The sequence below is a fragment of the Onychostruthus taczanowskii genome, unplaced genomic scaffold (genome assembly GCF_017590055.1).
Source record: "Onychostruthus taczanowskii isolate IOZ18803 unplaced genomic scaffold, ASM1759005v1 scaffold3, whole genome shotgun sequence".
Taxonomy (NCBI): Eukaryota; Metazoa; Chordata; class Aves; order Passeriformes; family Passeridae; genus Onychostruthus; species Onychostruthus taczanowskii.
This window is the reverse complement of record NW_024500349.1, coordinates 2552886-2575854: the sequence shown is the minus strand read 5'-3', so window position 1 is coordinate 2575854 and position 22969 is coordinate 2552886. Positions and strand designations below refer to the sequence as shown.

Below are 22969 nucleotides of genomic sequence, written 5' to 3'. Positions count from 1 at the left end.
TATTACTGTACAGATGACTGCATACTGAGTCTGTGGGATTCAACCATAAGTAATCATTACTTTGCTCTACAGGAGTTTGCAATTACTTTCCCAGCTTCATTCTCTGTTTTATGGTGTTTTGTTTCTCCCTTATACTGAAATGGAAGCATCCTCCTGTAAGCACCTGTATTGACTTAGTCATCCCTATTTATCACTCAGAGTGCTCCTTCTCAGCAGGTCAGGAATTGGAAAATTCATTAACATGGTCCTTCTAATCTAACTAGTTTGCCCAGTATCATGCTTAGCAGTTTTTGTGCTATTAGTGAAAACTTTTTCCTGTTTCCTTTTTAAAATATAAAATATGAAAAGAGCAGCAAAACTGGTTTATGCAAAAGAGTCCTTTACAACTACAGAATATGTTTTGCAAAGTTTAAGTTGAAATCTGAACTGTCACAGAGTTCAAGTTACCTTTTTGTTGTATTTATTTCTTTTTTCAGGGGGGTCATGTATCAGTGAGAAAGTTGAGAAGAAAGACATGTAAGAGAAAGAGTAAGAAAATATGTACTTTATGAATGGTATTTTTTACATCTGGCTTTAAAAATCTTAGGGTTCAAAGTGAAAAATTCTGAGCAAAACAAAAACATCATTAGCAATTCAGTGTTGCTTTCTCACTGACCAGCTTGTTTTGACAAGCATGGCTGCATGTTTACATACATAACTTGGACACACAGTTGAAGACATAAATTAAGATATAACGACATTTTTTGTACTGTAAGTACTGCATGCTAATGCGGTCACATAAACATTGTCAGCCAACTGATTAGCATATTGTTAAGAGTGTGTATGTTTCTTTTCAACTATATAAGAAACCAAACACATTAAAAACCATGGAAAATGAGATATAATAGACTTGTTACCAAATAAAGTCTTGTGCGCTGTTTTTAATTTGTAAGAAAGACTACATTCACAATAGATTTTTGGCAGCTATACAACAATTACAAAAAATTTAGTGTATTCACCCTTATGCTAGGAAGTGAGATACAGGAGGTGATTTGAACAAAACCAGGTCTACGAGACATAAACACAAATTGCTGTGGCCTTCCTGGTATTGAACTCAGCAAAAGTGTTTCTGTGGAGCTCCCAGCCAGGGTACCACACAACAAGAATTCTTTTGCTATAGAGACACTGCTTACTTAAGTAGTAGTCTGTTAGTATTTCAGTGACTATTTTAACAACCACTGATTATTATTCAGCGGACCAGTTTCAACATTGTAAAAACCCCCACTCTAACTCTACTTGGCACATGGCTGAGTGGTCTGGAGGCCGTGCTACCAATTAAACTGCTTTGATTGAATATTTAACCTATTCAGTAGGAGGTGCTAATGTTTCAGTGTCCGATTAAATTAAGTGGGAATTTTAATTTGAAGCTGTATTTGAAGATTTCACCTTTTGTTTTTTACACTTTAACAAAACTGGTGTAATGAAACTACAGACTGGAGCCTTGAGGAAAAGCGGGGGATTAGGATAGGAAATGGCGGAGGAACTAAGGTAGCTTTTATCTTTCCTTCCATAATCCTCTCAGTGGAATCAAAAAATGTAAATTGCTTTGGATGAAAAGTATTTGTCTTCAAGCTACCACATGAGTGAACACAGTCTGTAACTTACTGTTGGTAGTCTTGCTCTGGTTGCTCAGGAATGTGCTGAATAACTTCATAAACCGTACTTAGCATATCCTGGCCTGCGACAAAGTCAGGGCCAGGTACAGATTGACTTGAAACCTAAAACCAACAAAGTATATTCCTACTGTAAGTACAAATACGAAAAATTCAAGAGAAATTAAACTGTTAATGTAACTTGTTATTTTTAAAACTTTTTGTCAAAGCTTTGTTTGTGGATTGAATGGGTAATCTCTGCTAGTTTAGATTTCATTTTGAGTACATTCTTGTCACATTAATAGTCAGGCAAGTATTAGTTTTAAATTCATTTAGCCCCTTAAAAGATTTAGGATGCAGCTTTTGCATTTAATACAGCAAATACTTTATATTAAGGTACCACAAGTCAAAAAAGAAACATTTAATAAAGAGAAAAGCAGGAGAACAGACAGTAAAAAAAGCAGTAAATATTAAGGGCATGAGATCAGCATAAAATTCCCCCCCAGCCTGTCAAAGAGAGAGACATGCATGGAATTTTTGTAAATCAAGTAATATTGATTGTTCAGCACATTAAGTATATTAGTTTCCTCTTATGTTATGACAACAGATTTACCTAGACTCTACATCCATAAGGAATTACCAGTCTTTCTGCCTATATGCAACCTCCAATTCTTCATTATCTACACTTTCTTATTTTCCCCTTTCTCTGCTGACTACAATGAATCAGTGGATCAAATGCTGACTTTACCTGCAATGCTACACATTTGAGTAGCTGAACATAAATGAGTGGAGTTTCTCCTGCTCCTTGAAAATTTACTGGAAATTATAGTAGATTTCATTGCTTGTACATCCATCCTGTTGTTCTTGTCACTACTTTCTCCCTCCTGACTTACTAAGGCCCTAATCCTGCAAGACTGTGATATGATCAGCTTAAGGGATATAGAAGGTTTGTGTTGGAAGTCCCTAAAGATCATCCAGTTCCAACCCCTCTGCCATAGTCAGGGACATCTTTCACTAGACCAGGTTGCTCACAGTCCAGTCTGACTCTGAACACTTCCAGTGATGGGGCATCTGCAAATGAGGCAACTTTCACTTGCCTCACCATCCTCACAAGTAAAGAATTTATTTAATCGAAATATACCCTCTTTAGTATAATATCTTAGTATGCTTAAGGCTGTAATGATCTAGGGTCTGATCTTTAAACTTAATAAGCCTCTTACTGGCACAAACTGTAAAAGAAGCAGTTCAGCTGCTCTGTTTTCTAAGATTCTTTTATCTCTGCTGCTGTAAAAGTCTGTCCTCTCCACTAACATTTGCAGTAGCACTTTAGCACTATAAATGTATATTTCAAACATCTAACTCCATCAGAGAAGATAAATTAATCTATGACTGTTTTTTGACATCATGTATTATGAGTACTAATCATAAGAACAAATTAGGTTATGACAATGTGACCCTGTGACCATGCTTTAAGAGCTCTCCCTTACCTGACCAAACTGATGCTCTCCAAAGTTACAAGATTACATTGCTGGCAATTTTCCCTAGCAAAGGCAAAGTTTTTATTCTCTTTCCTCCCAGTTTTACCATTGTCCCTAAATTTTGTGGCCCTGTCTCTGATCTTTTTTTTCTGTCCTTTTTCGTCATATCAGAATGGTCTACAGCTGCTATGCAGTACTGTCAGCAAAGACACAATGCAAGGAAGACACAAATGTTGCAGGATTTCTTTTTTGCTAGCAAAATTCCTATGCTTAACTCCTACCCTACACAAAACCAACCAAATAATTTTTGTGAAATACAGCTGAGACTTGCCTTACATTTTAAATAACCCCCTGAGACTTTTCTGCACTGCCATGGCTGAATGTTGCGTGAGCAGAAATATTAGGGTCAAGGGAGAAAATGGCATCACAATAGTACACTTGCCTGTGTGACACAAGTGGCTCAGTGCTGCTCAACTACCCGACATTACTAATATTCTTTTAATATAGGGTAGTTGAATGGAGATTGCTGTCTTTAGAGCTTGGTTCTTCCTTACTTCACTATGTTGATTACAAAGTACTGAACTAGTAACACAGGAAAGAAAGAGCAAGTATTGGGTGAACAATAGCCATGAATATGATGTAATGCACACATCTCTAAAAAGCAACAGAAGCAAACCTACAGAAGGATTCTGGTACAGTTATTTAGTACACCTAGAGAAATGGAAGAGAAACTGTCTGTTTATGATATAAAGTCACATACCCTAGAGCCACTGGTAAGATCTGGAAACGTGATGAACTCATATATCCCAAAGTCATCCAAAGCACTTTCATGTCCTAAAGTTAGAACAAAGATTTTAAAAAAGAGATGTAATGTGAACCTGGAAAATAATGACTGGCAAAGTATTTTGCCCTAATTTTTAAAACACCTGAATACTGCTTGTGTGACCTGCTTTAGACCACTTCCCTGCTGAGCTCCTAAACTGGTGTGGAGTGAGGCAGGACAGCGGCAGAGCTGGTGTGCATGGTACTTGGTGATTTCCCACACCTTGTACCAAGTGAGGAGCCTCTTGCTAACCTCAGCAACAATTTTGATAGAGACATTCATACTCTCTATTCTGGAAGGCTAAAATGACCAATTTGCTTTCATTTCCCATAGAAAAAAAGACTGAATAAATAAACTCAGCACATTGACAGTGTAGTGAAGCAGTATCACCTGAATGTTTTACAATTCTGAGAAAAATAAAAGGGAACATGGTACCTATAGATGTCACATTATTATTTGGGACTTCAGATACAGCTTGTATTCAGGTGTAGTTAGTCTACCCTCCCACTGTCCAGGAGATGTGAGGCTCTTGGTTGTCTCCTGGGCACCATTCCACATCAAAGGCTGCAGCACTAAAAGCAATGATGAATTTCTATCCTTTGATATGACTTTGATGGACCCTCTGTGCTCAGGTGAATGTCCTACCTTCCTAAGCTTCATATACTTCCCTCTACTTGTGCATGTAGCAGTTTATGGCCTGCTCTGATGCTTTGGCAGAAAGGAATGGGAATAAAAGTGATATCCTTCCAAAGGATGGCTGGTCTCTATCATCTCCTGCATAGGATCAGGTGGGAAGTATTGTGGAGGGAAAAGAGGCAGTAAAAAAACCCACTCTGGGTCCCGATAACACAGAGAAAGGCAGTACAGAATGACAGAAGGTTATGTATGTATACTGCAATGCCATTAACTCATGATTTTGATAACAACTGATGCCATGAACATTTTCAGTTGTAATCCTCCCACGGTGTATCACCTCTTACTGCTATCCCACAATAACACTGATTTAAGTCATATTGGTGACAACAGTGGAATACAGGCATTCCAATCCCAGAATACTGCGATTAATAGGCAGAATTCAAGACAACAGTACATACTGCTATGAGCTCCAGGCATGAACTAAACCCAGGCTGACTTAGCTGATCTTAATTAAGCTATCATAGAGGTGTGCAACCAACATAAAACCACACTTTTCTTCTTTTCCTTTTATTTTTTTTCCTGTATTTTTGATGTTATTTTTCTTTTTCAGGAATGGACTTTGACCTTATGCTCACACTTACTTCATTAGCATTACCTGAAAATGCCTGTGCCTTTCTGTAATCAGTCTCTGCCCTAGAAAACATAAACATGTTTCTCAGTTTGACATCATAAGCCAAGGAAAGAAAATTAATATGATAAAATGCAATTCTCTGGATGGAAAGTACTTTTAGATGTAAGATGAATTGTTTTTCTACCTGCTCTGTAGCTTCTGTTGTATCACTGAAAAGAAGAAAAAAAAAATTATTCTTTTTGCTCCAAGGGTCCAAAAGAAGAGCTGGACTGTGCTTAACTTTTACATACCTTTATGTGGCTGATATCTTTTCCATAGGAATAAAAAGGCCATAGCTAGGATCAAAAATAATGAGATTCCTGTTATTACTGCAAGAGAAGACAAAGACTTTCCTTTCTGGGCCAGCTTTTCCAACCCTGTGACAAAGAAGATGAGTACTGTATTTAGTTCCTTGTTCTTTACAATGTGTTACAATGACACTGAGAAATGCATCTTTAAAAATTATTCTGAAAGTAGTAAACCTGCATAGAGATACAAAACAGGTGCAAAATTTGGGTCTTCCAAATGGGTAACATTTATTTTTCCCCACAGATCTCCTGAACTGAAAAAGCAATGATATGCATATCAGAAAATACTCCAAAGCAGATTAGTGCCTGGAGCTAAATGGAAGTCAGTAAATGTAAGCCACAAATTACAGCATCAAACAAAGAAAATGCATATTATAACTTGTGGTATAGAGACGCTGAACTACCAAAGGAGGGTGAGAGAACAACTTGTGCTCGACTGGAGGGAAATCCTCCTAGTAGTTGGGAGCTATAAAGCAGGAGAAGATAAAAGATCCATTTGACTTTTTGTAAAGATTTTTAGATCACTGACAGTCTGGTTATTTATCAAACCACATCTGAAACCAATACATCTTCAAAGAATCACAAAGTCAGTTAGGCTGGAAAAGACCTCTAAGACCATTAAGTATAACCTGTGACCAAAGATCAACATGGCATGGATCAACAAGTTCTATGCCCAGTCTTTTCTTAAATACCTCCAAGGATGGAACCCCACCACGTTGTTTGTATTCATATCTAAATATATTCAAAATATTACTTTCCTTTTTTCAAGTCTTTTGCTGGGATATGCATTAGCAGAACTTTTCCAGCAGGATTTTCTGATACAACACATACACAAATTGCATATAATTACATACCTACAAGCACATGGAAAATGTTTGTAATGATTTTGCAAAGACAAGAATGTGAAAGATAGGAAATGCCAGACATATTTACTTGTGCACTCTTTCCTCCTTTTGCTCTGAATTGTACAGAATTCATGTCATTAAAGGATAAGTCACAATCCATACAGGTAAATTAATGTTGCATATTTGCTAGTGCCAGATTTACTAGTACAATTAAAATGTGTATTATTTAGCTGTGTTTCCAATAATCAGTGAACTCCTGTGCAGAGGGCTGCTTATATCTACTTACACCTCCATGTAATTCACTGGCATTGTGCTGGCTACATGTGCAGTGGTTTTCATGAAGATTAAATATGAGGATTTTTAGACAGATGTGTCCTAAAGATACAGGAAAATAAATCACTGCAACTTCACAAAATTTTTAGTAGTCCTTCAGTGTACTGCTCTCCTTAGGAAGAAAAAGCCCAAACGCTGAAGAATCAGATGAGTCCTTAAAACTGTTCCTTAAAGTGAGTAATTTCAAATGTAGACTCAATAAATCACATCTCCATAGATGCATCAGTGCAGAAAACAAAGACATGCTTTTTGCATGCATTTAACACACTCAAGCTGACTAACCTTGAAAACTGAGCAATGACTGGTGTACATGAGTACCTCATCTTATTTTAGAATCTTGGCTGAAAATGGCAACAGCTTAGTACAACTATTGATATAATTGTAACTTATTAAAATAACTGTTTTCTAGATAATTTTTAGGATTCATTAGGCAGCTGTCTTTAGCACCATATAGGTGAGTTTCTGTCCCACAGGGAAGTTGTGTAAGGTCTTCTGAAACATCAGAGTTCCTGTTGCTACTGAAAATGGGGTTTTCAGTATTTTGAATGTCATAGTCCAGCCTCTGTAACAAGGACTAGGGGGTGTAAGGAAAAGGAATATGGACAATTTTCATAGTCTTTGCTTAGTATGTTTATTCACCTGCAGTGAGAATTTAGCCTAAGCAGCATTGCTGAGAATGAATTGTGTGTGAATTCATACCTCTTAGAATCAGTCAGTGCTGCTCTGCAAAGCGTAGCCTTGACAACTCCATTTAGTGTAGTGCTATTTGAATAAACACTCATCAAAAAGAAAATGGCTCCAGAGGGGGGCAAATATATTATTCTATTTTTAAATACACAGGATAAAGTGTTTTAATAAGACATAAGTAAAATATTTGTAATTAGGAAATTATTATTTTAAGTGCAAGTTAAGATTTTTAAATACACAGGATAAAGTGTTTTAATAAGACATAAGTAAAATATTTGTAATTAGGAAATCTATTATTTTAAGTGCAACCAACCATGAAGCTGTGGAGTCTTCCCTCCTTTTTGGCCTTTGAAAGGAAATCCTAGCTGAATATCATATCTTACATGAACTTCCTGGAGAAATGTCATGTTTATTTCTATAAACACATAGTTCTGGTTGCATTTTCTTTCACTAGTAACCACAATATTTAGTTTTTGAGTGCACTATTTTTACTATGAAATTGCAACCCATATTTTTCCCAGCATACTGAAAGCCCTGGATTCATGATGAATCAGTAAGTAGCCTGAATCATGGACATATCTTCTTGTTTACCAGACTAACAAATTTGTTAGCTCTTTGCTCAGCCCACGTGAAATTGCCTTGTTAAATTTTCTATCAGGCAATCTAGCAATTCTTGTTGAACATTTATGGCATATATTCCTTATCTAGAAATACTTGTATCCATCTGTATTGAGAAGAGACATCAGACTTCCTTGATATCCCGTTCTTTGCTTTGTGCTTCTGGAGATTTTCTGAAAAACTGCTTTGTTGCTATTGAACACAATCATACAGGAGCTGAGGTTATACTGCAGGAGCAATGAAGGTATGTGTTTTTCAGAACGCAGCAATCAATACAGACATTCACAAATATGACAAGGAAATAATTTACATGAACATTGTAGTAAAATCCCACAAAACTTCAGTGTCTTGGTGGGTTGCGTTCCAAGCTGTGCCATACAGCAAGTAAAACCTGTATCCCACAGAATGTCCAAAAGCCCCTTTCCTATATTCTTAGCAAGACCTAAATTTCAATACATTTTCTAAGAATGACTTCCTTTTTCTGGAGCATCCATGCAGACGTTACACTTTACAGCAATAAAGTTACATTCTTACCTACAGACATAACAACAACTGTGAAGTGAGTTTCATCTCGTTTCCCAGTCACGTTGTTGAATGCACAGCACATGTAATCCATTGTCTTCTGAGCCACTTTGTCAGACACAACTTCCAGATGGGGTCCATATTTGATTACTTGAGTGCTATTGTCATCCCTTTGAATCCATGAATAAGTATTTGGTGGATTTGAATCTGCTGAGCAGTCAAACAGTACAACTTCCCCCACGTCCACTGTAAACACTGCCCCTATGTTCAGACCTTTGTCTGATTTGACTCTAAGTCCATAAGGTCCATCTGCATTGGGAAAAAAAGGGAAATACAGTGAGACAATGAAAATCAAAGTAGATAATTAAAATTAATCAGAAGTGTATCTCTAAAGTTAGAATATTTAGAATGGCTGGCATTCAGTCATTTCAATGAAAAGGCTTTCAGTTCAATACCTGGATCTGTGCTAGGCTTAGCTCAGGCTACACCCACTTAATACTGGTCTAATTGCTGTTTCAGGAAAAAGCATGGATCTAGGTATTTTTCAGTATGATAAAAAGAATGAAAACTGATATCAGTTGGATTTCTATGAAGTAAAGGAGTATGTCTTCTTCAGGAGCATACTTGATTTCTACTTCAATGCCAAACTTACTGGCATAAGTAATTTCCCTACAAATTTAAAAGTGAACAAATTGGCCTTGTAACGTTATCTTCACTGCAATAATTTACAATATAAAAATTATTCAGGGAACTAACTTACAGGTATCATGTTGAGTGGGGTGTGCCTTAGACGAATTCAGAAAAATTTTTCCATAAATTACTGCTGGAATAAATTTTAACTTTTCCCCTATTTTAGTGGATTTGTATTACTAAATAATACTTTAAATGATTAAAAGTTTGAAATAGTTAAATAATTACTACTGTAATTATGCTTTTTTCAAGAGCAAGTTCTTGTGCTGAAAGTTGTTTTTCTGAATATAATTAGAAGAAGCATATGTTGTTCTATAGTCATGTGTTCATTACTCAAAAAAATTGAGCAGATAAGTATTTTTAGTGCAACCTGCATAGGAAAATGAGAAGGGAAACAATATACTTAAATATTATAAGAATATTTCTCATGTTGTTTTTACTAGAACATTTCAGATCATTGGGGCTTTTATATCTTTACATGTTAAAATTATTTTTACAGTTATTTAAGTATAGAAATTAACGTAGAGAATATAATAATTGAAGTGTGCCTTATTAAATACCTTTTCTACTTAAAAACAAAACAAAACAAAAACTCCTAATCATTTTAATGTTGTTAATTCCCTGAGGACTTGCATGAATAATCAAAAATGCACAGACCTAATATCACAGAGCAAAAGAAGAAAATATGCAGAGTATCCTTTTGGTAGGATCCCTGAAGATCAGTAAAGCTGCCTCATACAAAATGGTGTAGCACAAAACAGGCACAGCGCTGTGCCCACTCCAGACAGTGGAATCTAACAATATTTCCACCTTCCTGTGGTTGTCTGGAAGAATTAAGACAATGTAGCTGGGTTTGAATGGGAAAATCTCTCCTACATGAAGCTGCACACTTGTATATTTCAGACTTTATTTCCCACGAGGAAATTCAGGACCATGTTACAACATTCTCTAATACACACTTCTATTTACTGTTTACCTTTTTTAATGAGACTCATTTATTCTTCAAGAACACCTAAGCCACCAGCACAAACCAGGCCATTTTCTGTGTGCCTCTGTGTTTTTTTCTGTTTATTCAGGCTTAGACAAGAGACTATAGACCACCACATATGACCTCAGTTTAGTCCATTTTTAAGTAAATGTCCATACTTCACAACTTAAACTTGTCAATCTTTAAATTTTCTCTACTCATTTCCTAGTGGTAAGTTTTTTGCAGTCTCATTTTAAGGAATGGCCAACATCATGCATAATATTTTCTTGAGAAATGCAATACAAATTAACTTCAGCATGAATTAGTGCTGCTCCCACCTACATTGCAGCAGCCACTCTGAAGAATCATGGCTTTTCTTTAAGTTCTAGATGCTGGGCTACTTCCCCACAGGCTTTGCAGTTCCTGAGTCACTTGCTTTATTGTCTCCCAGAGCCAGCTGACCCTGTAATGATGATTTGTGTGAAGTACAGACCTATACCCCACTGTTTTGGCTTGGCTAGCCTCAGTCAGGCTGCATGTTTCTGTGAAAGGGGACCTTTTCACAGGGGCTCACCTCTTATAGGTATTTACTTCCCTTTTTTTCAGATCTGAAAGGAGAAGGGATGTACTGGCCTTTGACATTTTTCCTAAATGAATTAAAAAGTCCCTTACAAACTATGTATATGCAGAGCAATTCAGTGGTTCTTCCAATCCAATTCTTCCTTCTTAGGAGAATTAGCTTTTATTTTTGCAGGTAATATGACTTTGATATGTGTTAACAGAAATTATTGGTAAGAATAGCTGACTGAATTCCATGCTCTCCTTACTGTAGTGGGTGGTTTGCCACAGTCTGCAAAAGAATTTGAACTGAGTTCTGCTTTTCTATCAGTATCAGAACTGTGCAGCATAAAGAGATAACACTGAGAACTATATTTTAATGGAAGCTGCAAGTTGAAAGAAATCATTATACAAACACTGACACACACTGGCTGGGGAAGTAAGTTGCATAAAACCAGAGGGCTTATCTTAAGAAATAGCAAAATCTTGGCAAAATTGGAAAATCGGCACTCCTGCTGAAGTCAACACAAGGATTGGGTAACCTTTCTGCTTTGCCTGGAGCAGTATTTTGCCTCTCCTGGGCATAGTGTACATCAAGGTCCCTAAACAATGGGTAACTGACAGTTATACACAGCTTCAAGGGTGATTCTGAAAAGCAGCCAATTAACCATTTCCTCCCTAGAACTAAGTATATTCTATCTTTTGGAAGACTTGAGGAAGAAAATCCCACTTAGTCTGCTGAGTTCAACTCCGTCAACACAGTACAACAGTGTCTGCTGCAGCCTACAGGACAGCAGCTTCTTGAAATAATTTGTTTCTGAGTCACGTGACTGCAATAGCCATGTTCCAGGCTGCATTATCATCATAACTAATGGAGAAGAAGGATAATATTAATAAGACATGAATTAAAAACCACTTTTATACTCAGTAACAACCCACAATGATAGCCTGCATGGGTCCCTCAGCTCTATTTTCCCTTTCCAGTATTGTTCTCTACAGAAGACTGCCTCTTGTCTCAGTAAAACCAGTTAACTAAATGACGTGTAAAATAATAAATCAATCTTTCTGAGTAACAATTTACTGCTCCATGGGAATATTTCCAATTGCTCCCATCACTACAAGACTGTTAGTTTCCAAGCAGATGGCAAGTATTTACCGTGAGTGACCTTTTCTTTATCACCTCCAGTAACTCCCCCACAGCAATGACATATGGCAGAGAGAGATCCCAGGGCCTGGTCTGGATTGTTATTGACAACTGGGAGCTAGGAGACAAAGTATTTGTGCAGGCAGAGGCTGAACCAAATTAGGTGACTTCATATAGCTCAGGAAGTAAGACCCCAACCCCCATCACTGACTTGGATATAGAGAATACCACAGGTATTTACAGTCTTTCAGCATTTGTTGTTTGCTCACCTTATTTCAGATTTTATATTATACACAAAGCAAACCCTCAGTTCTGATGAAGGACATTCATAAAATGCATATACAATAATTTACACACATGGAGAAAAAGTGAATCTCAATTTTTGATAAAGCTGTATATCACAACCATTTAAACAGCAAAAGATTCAAGAAACGTGGACACTTAAGTAACTTTGAGATTTTAAATTTCTGGTAAACAGTTGGTCAAAAACAGGTTTCTAGTTTAGAACTTAGAAAGATTTTTCAAATTTACTGAAAAACGCATGTAGTTGAGTGAGGAAGACGGGGGGAAGCAGTACCAGAGCTGGGATTGAAGGGCACACACGTTGTCAGAGCAAGTGTCCCAGACACCTGTGAGTGCCGTTAGTGCTTTGGAGACAATCCCATGTGTAACAGGCCAGAAATTCAAATCTCACACGGGCTGTGCAACAAACAGAGATGTCTGAAAGGTAGCAAGGGTGGCAGATGTTTTTCTAGCCTGACTTCACTGCATGGGAAGGGACTGTCAGGCTGGATACAGTGTCCCAAGTTCTGTAGGTATTCTTTGAAGACAGACTTGTACAAGGCCAATTCACAGCTCATTAAAGTGAGAAACGCAGTAGAGGAGCTGCATTCATACACCTTCAGGTCTCATTCTTAGCACTTTAAGCACGTAAGTGAGCTGAGATTGTGACAGGCATATAATAATGTGCTACCTTGAGGAAAGAATGTGATTGATTTTTTTTTTTTTTTAATTACAGTAATGATAAGTTAAAGGTCTATCAGTGCTGGTAATTTCCTTGTTTATCATTATTCCTCTGTCCAATGAGATGGAAGCTCAATTAATATTTGCCCTGTTTAGAACTCTGCAACTGCTTCTTCCTCTTCAAGTCTGCACTGTTGTCAATTTTATAAGCTACACATAAGCTTATATCAGCTTATATCTAACAATGTCCTTATTAATCTTTGCTAATTTAGGCAGTCTTTTTCTCTTCTCCTGCTGCAGTGTAGAGACCCCACTCCCCCAATACTTTCGATGAAAATCATCCCCTTATCCAGTGAATTCTTCCAAGTTATAATAAAAGTCTCTGAACAACTAGCAGAACAGACAATCAGAAATGAAAGGAGATGATGGAGAAGGAAAATATAAAAGGTAGAGACATAAGAGATGTAGGTTCTGAATACGTTGGTAGTGCAATCATAACAAGTTGAGCATGGGCTGCCTACCAGCTGCCAGAGCCTGGGGAAAGCAGAAATGAGCACCAGCCCTTGGCTGGACAGGAATTCAGTTTCAGTCCTTGCAGTGCCCCTTGCAGATCGGACCACTGGGTAAACTGGCTATATCTGAACAGGACTGGTGGCAAAGTAGGTCCTGGCCTTTCAAATTTCAGCTTTCCTCTGAGAAGGCTAATTAGACCCCTGAGAACATGAGGATTAGAGCATAGCAGGTGACATATGTGTAGCATGTGCTACTTGAAAACTGAGGAGGCACTGGGAAGTCCTGACATGGACCAAAATGAGAAGGCTCTAAGACTTATTGTATAATTGTTGAATGGTGATTAAATCAATCTTTTGTTTCCTCCAACTCAATCAGTTTCTCAGGTGCTTTAATTTCCAGCCAAATACCTGGCTACCTTATGCTTTATTCTTCTGTCAAAAATGGTCTTTATGCAATTCTTCTTGCTCCCTCATGTTTCCCATTTGATGTGGAATGCAATAACTTTCAGCTCTAATTTTGCTAAGCCTGACTGAGGTCTCTGTCTCTTCTTCATTCCTGTCTTTCTTTCTTTCCAGTTCAAGATCAGCATTCTGGGATCTGCAGGGACTGCATGAATTACTGCACATGTGGTGTTATCTTCAGTGTGCCATTAGCATTCTCCTTGTTTCCTTGTTGGAAATTAATTTCCCACTCCCCTAGAATTAAATATGTCTTTCTCATGTCTGAATCATGCTGTCAGTTCATAGACATCTTGTGATAGCTCAACCATCCCAGGGTCACTGCCTTGATTATTTTCTAATAAATCTCAATCTTATCAGCAGAAGTTCATGTTTTTTATTCTCTGAAAGGGCATGCCCATTTATTTTTTTAACTGGCAGATCTCATCCCAGCCCTATTACTCTGTCAAAGTCATTCAATCCTCCTGTTTAATGTCATGAATGAACTCCATTGAGATACTCCCTGTCTTATTTCTGGTGTCATTAATGGAAGTATTAAAAAGGACTGGACTTCAAATGATCTTGAGGGAACCCACTAATACCAGTTCTTCAGCCTGGTACTTCCTGTGCTTAGCTTTTTGATACTATTTTTGTCTTCACATATAACAACATTTTCATGTATAATGATCTCATTATCTTTCCTTTGAGTCACATCTGAGGATATCTGTGGAGATTTTGAAGTTTCTATTTGAATTCTGCAGTTGAGACTGCTCTTCACAACTACACAACACTGTATAATTTTATTATCCTAAGTTAGAGCTATTACAAACAAGCTCATTTTTAATGCAAGCTCACATACAATGTTGACTCCACTGTTTTCTGCCTGTTTGCATATTTGGAGGCACTCCTTCCAGCAAAATAATTTATACAAAGATAATAATGAATATTTCATATACTCACAATATATGGTTGGTGCAATTATCTCACTTTCCATTGCACTGACAGGGTTTGATACCAGACAGCTGTAATTCCCAATGTCTTCTTTTACTGCAGGAACAATTAGTAGTGTAGCATTGTTTGATGAAAAGATATAATTAGGGCTAGCATGAAGACGCTTCCCATTTTTCATCCACTGGTAAGCTACCCTTGTACCTCTATCCACGGTACATTTTAGGGTAATATTCCCTACATACTCCACTACTCCTGAAGATGGTTCAGTATGTACAGTTGGCTTTGTGACTGGAACTGTAAAATAAAGAGAAATGAAGAGTTGTTAAAGTGACAAGCCATTCTATTACAGTCATCATGGTCAAGATGATTCAAATCATCACTCTTTCTGGAAACTACTAATATTTCAAATTTTTTCTCTTAAATGCACTCAAAGGTTAAAAAAGAAGGCCATATTCTCAGCTGGTGACTGTAAGAATTGTTACGGGACATAAATAAAACCAGACTGTTTATATTACTGGTATTAGGATAAAGGCAGCAGTCTGTGTACCATGGCCTCTTGCCTCATATACAAATCACAGAAAAGAAAAGAGCACAAAGCATGACACTGCCCACCGTGTGTGACCTCAGCATGACTGCCCACAGCTTTGCCCACACTGGGCACCACTGAAATCTGGGCAACCTGTCATGAGGATGTCTGCAGATTGGGATGGGCTTGGGAGTTAAATGGCTCCTCTTTGCTACAGGAGGTAAAGTTGTTCAGGGAAAAAGACTATTTGAAATTCAATGCATCCTCATGATAGCACAGCAGAAACTTACGAAATCTTATTTTTTGTCTAATGTCTAATATAATGTCAAATGTTTCTATGCCTCTTCAGTATTTTATTTATTATATAGAAACACCAATCAATATATTAATTTTCTTTAAAGATTACATATTTTAGTATTCCCTCCAGCAGCAGTAGAAAAAAACATAACTTAGTGTTTGCATTTATTCATGTATGGTTGCATTAAATGAGACACCATCCTAATGGGATACTAAGAACCAGGACTTCAAAACTATTGTAATTTTATTTTCAAAATGAAGATACTATCTTTTACTAACTTACCATCAACAGCTACTTGAATCTTTTGACTTGCAGCTATGGTCCCATTTCCACGGACATTGACTTTTACAATGTAATTGCCCTCATCACTGAGATGCAATGGGTTAATCCTCAAAGATGCATTCGGTGGCATAAGGGTAAACTTGTGCTGGTATTCCAAGTCTGGAACTACTCTTTGATTTACAGAGCCAAGCAAGTATTTTGGATTACTTTGAGACCTCTCAAAAAGCCAAATTATCTGGATTTCAGAAGCTGTAGCACTGAAATTGTAGTCAACAGAAAGATGAAGTGGTTGCCCCTCAATACCATGGACGGTATGAGATGGTACTGTCAACTTTAAGGCAGAACAAATCCCTGCATAAAAACGAAAGAGCAAATAAATAAACAAACCAAAAACACAAATGCAAACCCCAGAAAACTCAAATGAGAAATTCATAGAGTGAAAAAACTCTCAAGGCTAAAACTCACATTTTTTTTGCATGGTTATAACTCAGATTTTGAGTACAAAAGGGGCAAGAGCTCATTTACCTTGGTGCTGCATCTAACTACAGAGCTCTAGCCTCATGTTATACAAAAAAGGAAAAGGAAGGATCTTTTACTGTTGAAAGTTTGACAAAAATGAGATAATGTACATTTACCTTTATGTATAAAATATCTGCCCTTTAAAATAGTTTGCATTTCTATGTCTTACACTGTCTAAGAGTCTTGGATTGTAAATTCAGTTTTTAGGATTTTTTCTGGGTTGTTCAGCTGCAGAGGACTTCTTAGGTACTCTGCCAGTTATACTATATACTTATACCAAGGAATTGACTAAAAATCTAACAAGCACTATCATGAATTCTGACTAAAACTATATATAATTGTTATTTGCTGACTGCTCTGTACCTATAAGACTAAATTCAAAAAACATTACAAAGCTTGCAAAATTCAAGCATTTAAATTAAACTTTGTTTAATTCCAGTCTTGGGAGATTGCCAGAATTAAGCCTTGCTGTTGATAAGCAAAAAAGTGAAATTTTCAGCCACATGATTAATTCTGTTTTCCAAGAATTCTGTCTCCATTACAATGCAAAAAGGCCACTCCTTGGTTAATCACTGTCTTTCTCATACATTTTTAAAAATAATTTTTCCTTGTGTTGGCCTAAGACATATTTATAGAACACTATTAAAGCTTTTGTCTTGGAACTAAGTGATTAACACTGTTAAAGCTTTAGTCTTGGAACTAAGTGACTGATTTTCACATTAACTTTTCCATGGCACTCAAGAGAACAGCAATGATGTAAAGAATTAACATTAATGAACCGATCTCACAACACCATTTTTACTGATAGGACTTTAGAGATGAAGAATTTAAGCCCAAAGAAAATTAACAGCAAAAATACAGACGCATTTTGGATGATCAATTTGAAATATAAAGGATATGATTTTTCAAAATACATATAAAAACATTTTGGTATGTTAAAGATGCAACTCCAATTGACTCTAGCTGCAGGTTTGATTGCTCAGATTTGTATTCAATACTGCTAAAAAGTACACTGCATGTGGTAAAAAAAAACCCTAGGAAAAAAGCAACCTCTTACAAGTAAGAAATGTAAAAACTGTGATGTAAGTAATCCATCTGCTACTGCATAAGAACACACTGGACTGGATAACACTGCCTGAGAATGCACTGCCCTGGATAACACACAACGCTTTCACCATGAACCATCTATCCTTTTCCTGCTAATCATTTCTGGTTGGACTTGATGATGCTTGAGGTCCCTCAAACCTGAGATTCTGTGGTTCTTGACAGGCTTCCAAATACCTGTAATGAAAAAGTAACTTCCCAGCTGATGTACATGGAATGCATTTCTACCTGGAAAGAGCTGGGTGGGTAGGGAAGAGCAGAAGGAGCAATGTATGAAAAAGATGTGACTCTGCTCATCAATATAATGCAGAGTTAACTTTGTTTCTTAAATGTCCTATTTTCATATCATTATTCTGTATGATAGAAATGGTTAAAGGTTCATTTATGTCTAATTTCCTAGGTTATGTGACAGAAAAAAATCAATTCAGTAGCATAATGTGGTGGCTGTACATGTCTTTTGGATTAGAATCATCAAATTTCAGTGCACAGTTGTTTGCTATGAGGTAATGGCAAAGCAAACTTGTTGGGGATGAGGGTGGGGACACAAAAAGGGAGTGGTGGTTACAGATGCAGCTGTAAGGTCAGTAATTAATGTCAGAGGTACTCTGGGGTGGGTGAGTGGACTGGCTCATGTGTAGCCAGCAGTGCTGTACAGAATCTACCCCAAAAAAGTAATTTTGTGGCTGGCTTCCCTTTTCATAAAGCTGAGCAATATTACACTCAGCTAAAGATAGCTTACAGCTTTTCTGAGGGCATGGCAGGGAAGCCAAAGGAAAACATTGCAGAATACTAACAGGGAAATATACAAAAAGACAGTGAAATCCTTTGACAGAAAGTCTGGCAAGCCCCCATTAATGGGGCTAAGGAGGAAGCAGACAGAGGGCTTCAGGCTGCATGAACTTTAATTTGCAAAGGACTGGCTGGGGTTCAGCTGAGATAGAAAGAGAACAGGGTAAAAAAAAAAAAAAAAGGAAGAGTGTAGAAAAAATGTGGAATGGCTTAATTGGAGGATACATAGTACAGAGATGTTTACATGCTTAACTTTCTAGATGAAAAACCTAAACCACATGACGCACATCAAATTGAAACCTGCTCCCCTTTTAAACAGCATTTATAGCCTGTTAGTCTTGCAATTTTCTAACACAACTCTTCAAGGCTTGATAGACTCTGGTTAACAGGAAAATTAAGTATTTTTTTGGTTATTCTAACACTTCTCAGATGTTAATATGCTCCCTGACAACATCACAGTACAAATCAGATTTAAACTGCTGTTGTCCACTTGAAAAAGAGAATAACTCCTCAGCAGAATCCTTAATGAAATATCTAATGTTAGAGACCTATTTCATATAACCTAGTAATTACATAACCACCCATTTAAATTTTTAGATCAACTGGACTAAAGTCAAACATCTCTCAAACAAACAGAGATCTGTAATTAAAAGATCTGTCCATATACTTACTCACTCCTTATTTATGATGCTGTTCAATTTTTGAGTTTATTTAGCTGTCAATAGATGATTGTGCTGTTGGACAACATGCCAGTAACAGAAGCAGTGCAATCATAAAATATGGAAAACAAAATATGGAAAACAAATAATATTTCTCACATATCTGTTTGTGCAAAAACTTAGTGTAACTAAGCAGGTCTTGTGAGCACCAGGATAACTGGGACCACCAGTATGGAAGGTAACAGCATAATAGAGTAATGAAAACAGAATCAGGACTGGAAAACGTACTTTAGTAGCAGCTAAAAACTGTTGGAATAGAAACTGCAAATAAACTTTGTTCCACTCGATTTACAGGGAAAATTGGCTCTGTGTAGTGTCTTGGAAAGACATTTTGATCAGCAATTAAGGAAATTCTTTTAGCTGGGACCAGAGGTGGTGAGGGCAGAAACCCCATTTTCCCCTCACCCCCTTCAGGAGTGGCTTTGGATAACTCCAGTTCTTGTTGCTCTCTCTGGCTTTGCTGGGGTGATTTTGTGGAGTGCCAACATTCCATAGGATCTTCCCCATGGCTGGTATGGCAAAGGAGAAGGCAGGCTGAGACTGGGGCAAGTTATTAGATTAACAGTGTTCTGTCAAAGGCAAGGGTTTTACAGGAGCAGTGATGGAAATATTCCAGTCTTAGCAGAGATCATGTCTTCTACAGTCTGGAATATTCTTTATTGAGATGGCTATCCTCTTCATCAAGTGTTGTCAGGCATTAAAATGGGGCACCCAGGGAAGTGGCAGAGTCATCCTCCCTGGGGATACTTCCAAGATGTGTAGATGTAGCACTCAGGACCATGCTTTAATGGAGGATTTTGCAGCGTTAGGTTTATGGCTGGACTTGATGCTCTTTAGGGTCTTCCCCAACCTAAAGGGTTCCACGATTCACTTCTATTAGACTAATCTTGATTTTTAATTTAAACTGGAGACTGTTATCACTAATCCTTGAATTAAAGTTAATAGAAAAATCAAACCAATGTGTCAAACTAAATTCATATTTTTCAGGCCCAAATTCCATAAAATTCAAGCCTATCCCTACTGCTTCACAAATATAATACACTTTTTCCCCAAGATGATGAAATTCCAAGACCTAACTTTTGCACAATGATTGTAAGGGCTGTACCACAACGACCTCCATTTGGAGCTCAGTGATCTGTGCTTTGCTTCCATTTCACATTGCTATCACCAGTATTAGCAAGCACAACAGAATTGTTGTTGACATAAAACAAGGGCTGCAGTTTTAGTTTAAATAAAAAACTATGACATAACTTTTGAGTTTATGGCATAAACTGAAACCTGCTTAGCGAGATTTTAGCATTCTCTGAATTTAACATGCACATCTCCTTGTCAAAGTGAGTTTGGATTCTCAACTGTTTTTCACCAGACTGTTCATTTAGCCCTTCAGCTCTCCTGAACTTGATGCAAAATGTCACTAGATCACTAAATTTTTTTTTTTTCCTTTTTTACATGTATGATCATTTATGGAACAAAAAACCCCAAACAACCCAGATGTAATGGTCCAGGAAAGCTGCAATTTCTATACTTCCATTTATATAATGGAAAACTTGGGAATATTCTTCCCTGGATTGGGATTTTTTTGCCCAAGAAAAAGTGCCACTGAGCTTTGTTACAGGACTTAATTTTATTTGCTCAAGTCAACGTCTTCAGTTGCCTTTGTGTCATGTCTCCAATGTATCTGATTATCATCATGATATGAAGTATGGGCAGGACATCTCCTTTACTAGAAAATGTGTATATCTGGGTAAGGATGTAATGCTTCATAGTGAATAAACCTGTACTCTGAGCACTCTGCTTGCATGACAATAACCCTTGTAGGATTGTAATGAAAAATATCCAATAAAGTGGTAAAGCAGATAAAGCACAAAATCACTGCTTTTTATCAACCAAATATTTTTCATTTTTAAAGAAGAGATCCAATCATCATCATATAAAACATCAATAATTATAAAGCCAAAAGTCTTGGAAAAGTATTGAGCTCAAAATCAAGAAAACTAGGTGACTCTATAATAAGATAGAACTGCGAGGTTCACAAAAAAGATAAAAGAAAAGTTGTTTCTATACATGAAGGATTAGAGGATGCACTGTGTTTGTAATATTATATATTTCCTCTGTTGACATTCACAAAAACAATTAAATATAGAAAAGGTAATTACAGTAGTTTGTAGAAATAAGCTTATCTAACATTTGATCACAGGATACTTCTGTCAAAGTACATAGAACATCGATTTTTTATTCATTGCATAGATAAAAAAAGCAGACTTACAAAAACTGCACCCAGATACCAAACAAATGCAGTACTAATGGGGAGATATTCTTCAGCTGACTAAAAGCTTAATTTAGTTTCAATACCAATTACATTTAGATGTTATATATAAACTAATTAATAATAAAGAAGTGAAAAATAATGTATCAGTGCTGTCTCAAATTTTTAAACAAATTAGACAGCTTCTGTATAATCTTTGGTTTAGAACCTGTCCAGCCTTACTGGTTAAAAAGAATGCACAATGTATATGTTACTCAATAAAATGCAATAGTATTTATTTAATCAATAACTATGTTTTACATGTAGATTACGTATATTTAATGAATGCCAAGTTTTACACAGAGATTATGTATAGCACCCATTTTTGTTCAGCTGCTAAAACTTTATTTTCATTTATAAAACAAAGTGCCACTACCTGATGACAGGCTTTTAGGCTACCTTCCTGAAATGAAACATCTAATAATGCAACAGAAATACCTTTAAATTTATGAAGATAAATCTTATAGAACCAATTCACATTTCCACGATGACAATCAAATATAATTCATACTGTATCTTACCTACAAGCAGAAAATATATTTTGCACTGTAAGTCCCAAAAGAAGTTGGCTAAAGGGCTCCATGAAAGCATCCTGTCCCACACAAAGGCCACCTTCTCAGCACTAAACCAGGGCTTGGACCTGCAGCTGCTGGTTTATTTGCTAGGGAAATCAGCAATGAGTTAACAGGTCCTATCCTGTCCCCTGCCTTATGTGATTTGAATATGTGTATACAAAGAACAAAGGGAGTGGAGCACCTGTTAGATGAGGACCCATCTTCATTGCCTCTGACTTTATCATAACCCATCCCCAGCAGTCATAGCAAATATGACACAGAATGTAATAAATGGGGCACACAATACAAAGTACATTTAATTAATAGAAGTAAGTAAACGCATCAAGTGAACAGGTTATACAGTCATTAACTTCCTTTAGTTACAGTTTCATAAAAATACTGTGATGCTACATGCTTATTTCAAACTAAAATTAGTAGTCAGAATATTTTTTCAGAACTTTTCCGACAGCCTCTCATTCTCTCATTTTCTGTTACAAAAAACCCCCCATAAAACAGCTGTTAAAGAGCCTTTCTAATTTTTTTCTTAGCACTTTCAAGCCCATAACTTTTCTGTATTTTTTCCTTAAAGTAAGTATAACTCAGCAAAGAATTAACTCCCTTTCTTTAAACAACATGTGATGTCAAGTATCTATGACACATCATTGAAATGAAAATCCTATGGCTAGAGTGGAGAGCTTACTACAGTTGTTAACTGCTGATTATTGTTTCTTCTCCATTAACTTACATCGGTTTAAATTAATATTAATGTAGGATTTGGATTTTGTCCAAAGCTGTCATTCACCATACAAATCAGCATCAAACTGGACAACCCCTCCCAGAGCTGTGCAGTAACAGTTTGCAACAGCAAATATTAGCAGTGACAGAGATGGTTTATCCATACAAAACCACACAGTATTTTTCACTAAACAGCACTTAGACAAACTATTATGGATTAACAAACATTAGGCTAGACTTTATTCTGCTTTGTGCAGGAGCAACTTGTAGGAAGAAATTGCCTCCCCCTCACTGTGTGCTAGAAGCAGGGGTCCAGCAAGGTGCTAATCCCCCATCAGGAGGAATGAGCACTCAATTTTTACCT

At 36.8% G+C, this 22969-nt stretch overlaps 1 protein-coding gene across 1 annotated transcript; it reads right to left on the bottom strand.

The window, feature by feature from the left end:
* Positions 1–1640: 1640 nt before the first annotated feature.
* Positions 1641–21927, bottom strand: HEPACAM2 (HEPACAM family member 2). The gene is made up of 9 exons (XM_041408770.1): positions 21838–21927; positions 15881–16231; positions 14784–15068; positions 8564–8860; positions 5490–5615; positions 5384–5408; positions 5224–5261; positions 3870–3943; positions 1641–1757 (listed from the first exon to the last, which is right to left on the bottom strand). Exons 1-9 carry the CDS (start codon positions 21905–21907, stop codon positions 1641–1643), a joined length of 1383 nt encoding a protein of 460 aa, XP_041264704.1. The 5' UTR covers positions 21908–21927.
* Positions 21928–22969: the final 1042 nt, after the last annotated feature.